The following is a 3,944-nucleotide window of genomic DNA, read 5'->3' as shown; positions in this document are numbered from 1 at the left end:
TCAAGGAAATGAGACCGGACTGAAGACAATCACGAAGAAAATAGTAGTCAATGTCAATGTGCGTTCTCTGCTCGTGAAATGGTTCTTTGCAATGTAGAGAGCAGCTTGGCTATAGCAGTGAACAAGAACATGGGCAGAAATGAACGAGCCAATATCACCAAGCAGTCTGCAAAGCCAAGACAATTCAACTACTACCATCCTCAAAGCTTTGTATTCAGCTTCAGCAGAGGAAAGGGAGATGGTAAGTTGTTTCTTACTCTTCCAAGAAACATGACTACCTCCAAGTGTGATGAAGAAATAAGTGACTGACTTTCGAGAGTTATCACAAGCAGCCCAATTAGAATTAGAGTATGCCTTGAGAGAGAAATATGCAGACCTAGAGAGAAGAATACCTTGTCCAGGGTCAGACATCAAGTACCTTAGGACATGAATCCCATCCATCATATGAGGAACTTGAGGCTTTGGAGGAACTGACTGAGATATTGTACTGAAAAGAATATATTTGACCTAGTATCGGGGAGAAAATTCAGCTTGCCAACAAACCTCCTATATGTGCTAGCATCAGCCAGAGGCTAACCCATGTCAACCAAAAGCTTGGCAGAAGGGTCAAGAGGAGTGACAAAAGGAGTAAAATCAACAAATCAGAAGTGTATTTATGTTGGCTCATGAGGTAGCCATCGGGATGTTGATTAATCGCATGACAACTCTAATACCATGTTAGAACATGGAGATTTAAGACAAAAGATGGAATTTGGGGAAAATCCATAAGACTGAACAAAAGGGAAATGAGCAAAGAGAGAGAAAGATATTTTCTATTATCTGTAAAATGAATTATCTCTACAAAATGTAATCAACTATCCTTTTTATTTTTTACTATACAATGAATAATGAGATGCTTAGTATTAAAACCAGTTGAATCGGGTCAACACTTACTGTTAGGCCTTCTTTTCAGTTCTTCTAGACTGGGCCTAAATAGGTCTTTGGGCCACATTCATATCTACATGCTAAAAATATAACTACAAATGGTAAATACAGGGTATATGTTTGACGTGTCGCGTAATTTTCTCAATAAACTACAATAGGTAGCTATTCAGCAAGTGTTAATTTACTTTTGGGTTGAAATTGAAGAGCCCAAATCTAAGAGGCGAGAGTACTTAACGAATTTCAAGATGCCAAAATTTCATGGTAAAAATTTCATAGAGCACCTAATTTGCACTCTGTTATTTAACCTGCATCTAATTTTGTAAATTTTCTTAACCTATACCTGATTTGAGCAACTTCAGATAAAATACTTAGAGCCTGTTTGGTTTAGTTGATTAAAAGTAGCTGATAAGTATCAAGTGTTGAATTAATTTTATAAATAAGCAGTTGTATATTTGGATAAAAACGATGAAGCTGATAATAAATTGTTGAAGTGTTTGGTGAAAAAATACTGATACACTGTATTTTTTCTGTTAAAATGACTCATATGCCATTAAAGTTGTTTTCACTAATAAGAAGCTTATTATTACCAGATTTCTAATCGTAAAATAATCCAAATACAAATTACCTTATGTCTCAATTTACCTTCAGTTATATCTATTAAATAAAAATATTTTATAATTATGCCCCATTTCTTTATGATCCATAACTTGTGAATAACAAGATTTCTCAATTTGACAAAACTTGTATATCAAATTAATGCCCCAATATTATTTTCGCAGAAACTTCTTAAAGAAGACACAACTCCAAATGATCCTATTTGAGAAAATTTCTATTTCAAGAAGGGTAGATGGACCAACCTTGATAGGTAATGAGTTTACACGAACTTTACAATACTGTCACAATTTTAAAAGATATAACAAATTTTTAGCATGAATTTCAGCATTACAGCTGTGGTAGTATATTTATTGCACACATTTCCATTAAAATGAGAATATCAATTATTAATTCCTAAAAATAAGCAAATTGAATGAAAAATCAATAATTTTTTGTATGAAATTCATGTCTTTTTTCTCTTTATCTATTAAATTTCCTTCTTTTTCTTCATCTTTCCTTCTTTACCTTTTGGGATTTCATTCTTAATTTTGTTTTCCACCAAAACCAATAGATCTTCTAAGTTTGTTCCATTCTTTTTTTTTAATTTTCTTTCTTAAGTTTTTCTTTTCCTTCTTTCGTCCCTTTATAAGCATAAAGATCTTACTTTGACACTAAGACGTTAATATATACGTTAACGTAAACATAAAAAATACATGTTGAATTAAGACATATAAAATATACATAAAAAATTACACCTTCAATTAAGATGACACTTGACATATGAAATATACATAAAAAAATATTTCTTAAATTAAATTAAAATGACACTTAAAATATAAATATACAAAAGTATACATAAGAATACATCCTAAATTAAGACGATACTTGACATACAAATATACAAAAAAAAAATATAAAAATATATTTTGAATTAAAGTGGCACTTAATGTATAAAGTATAAAAGATGTATAGATCAATACATCTTGAATTTAGGTGGCAGTTCACATATGCATCGAATTTTCGAAAATGGAGTGAAAAGACGAATGATGGAAAAAGAGAGTACGTAGATGGAAGGTGACTGAGGTTGAGGGGGAGAGAAAGGAAAGAGAAGGGGAGGCTGCCATCTAATGAACAAAGAAGGGAAAGGGGAACATTAAGCATCCCTTAATTTGTGGGTAAATGTATTATTAAAATATGTGAAATATGTTATAATTGTGAATACATTTGTTCTTTTTGAAATTAACTAAAAGTAATATTATTTAATATTAATCTTATATAAATGTTGTACAATGTAAAATCTCGATAACGATAACTAACGATCACAAAGATGCAGCCTGAACATATATATAAATGAGGAAATGAAAAATGTGACTTGACATCTCTTTGGCCAATGATCCTATTTATCTCTTTTCTCATTTTTTTCCTTTTCCCTTTAATTCTTTTCATTTAAGTTGTTTAATAATTGAAAATTAGATCATTCTCTATCCTATTTATTACATCTCATTATCTTAAAGCTTCAGTTAACCATTCTTCCCATTCTTAATAAATACGCTCAATATAATTATTAATACTCTTATTATCCATTCTATTACAATTACTCAATATACACTTATTATCTATTCTATTATAAATACGTTACACTTTCCTTTTCGATTACTCAATGTAAGTTATTGGTTACTATAAATACAAAGCACATCTTCTTCTTTGCATTACTTTCATCTCTTTTTCTTCATTGACCATTTTTCTCGTTTTCATTCGAAATTCTTTGTACAATTTTTTTTGTTGACTTTTTCTTCCCATTGTTGGTGTTTTTGCCAGAATTATTTGTCATACACAAAATTAGTGCATAACTTTTATTGGTCAGGGAGTGACGAAGAGAAGAACATATAATGAATGAGCAATATTTAAGAATTCAACTTCAACCTTGATAAGTACACTACCATTAACTCTATCTATATATATATATATATATATATATATATATATATATATATATATATATATATATATGTTGGGAAGAAGAAATCAGAAACCATATCCTAATTCTAACAATCTATGTAGATTTACTTAGAGATATATAAGAAGGGTGAAGAAGAAGAATGGAGAAGAATGTCGTTCATATTAGTGTTTAGAATATAGGGGGACATAATTAATGGGTTAAGGGACATAAATTAATGGGGTTAGTAAAATGATTATTATATAAGGAGACATATGTTAGTGGGCTAGTGTGGGAGGAATAAATATATATGTAAGTATATAATATATACATGTACAAAGCTCAATGTAAAGAACACACAGAAGATTGGTTTTTCAATCAGATTTTTTCCTTCAATTTCGTACATGGTATCAGAGCAATAAGCTCGATCCAACAGTCCAACCATCAAATCAATTTACATCAGATTCATCATCATAATTAGTAACCTAAA

At 30.3% G+C, this 3,944-nt stretch overlaps 1 protein-coding gene across 1 annotated transcript; it reads right to left on the bottom strand.

Annotated features, from left to right (window-relative positions):
• Positions 1-441, bottom strand: LOC138908820 (secreted RxLR effector protein 161-like). The gene has a single exon (XM_070199446.1). The coding sequence runs from the start codon at positions 439-441 to the stop codon at positions 1-3; it is 441 nt and encodes a 146-aa protein (XP_070055547.1).
• Between the last annotated feature and the right edge of the window lie 3,503 nt (positions 442-3,944).

This window comes from Nicotiana tomentosiformis, chromosome 1 (genome assembly GCF_000390325.3).
Source record: "Nicotiana tomentosiformis chromosome 1, ASM39032v3, whole genome shotgun sequence".
Taxonomy (NCBI): domain Eukaryota; kingdom Viridiplantae; phylum Streptophyta; class Magnoliopsida; order Solanales; family Solanaceae; genus Nicotiana; species Nicotiana tomentosiformis.
This window is presented reverse-complemented; position numbering and strand designations above follow the sequence as displayed.

Bases quoted from the DNA above. Each gene is read 5' to 3' on its own strand.
- LOC138908820 (XM_070199446.1), bottom strand. From the start codon at position 441: ATGGATGGGATTCATGTCCTAAGGTACTTGATGTCTGACCCTGGACAA.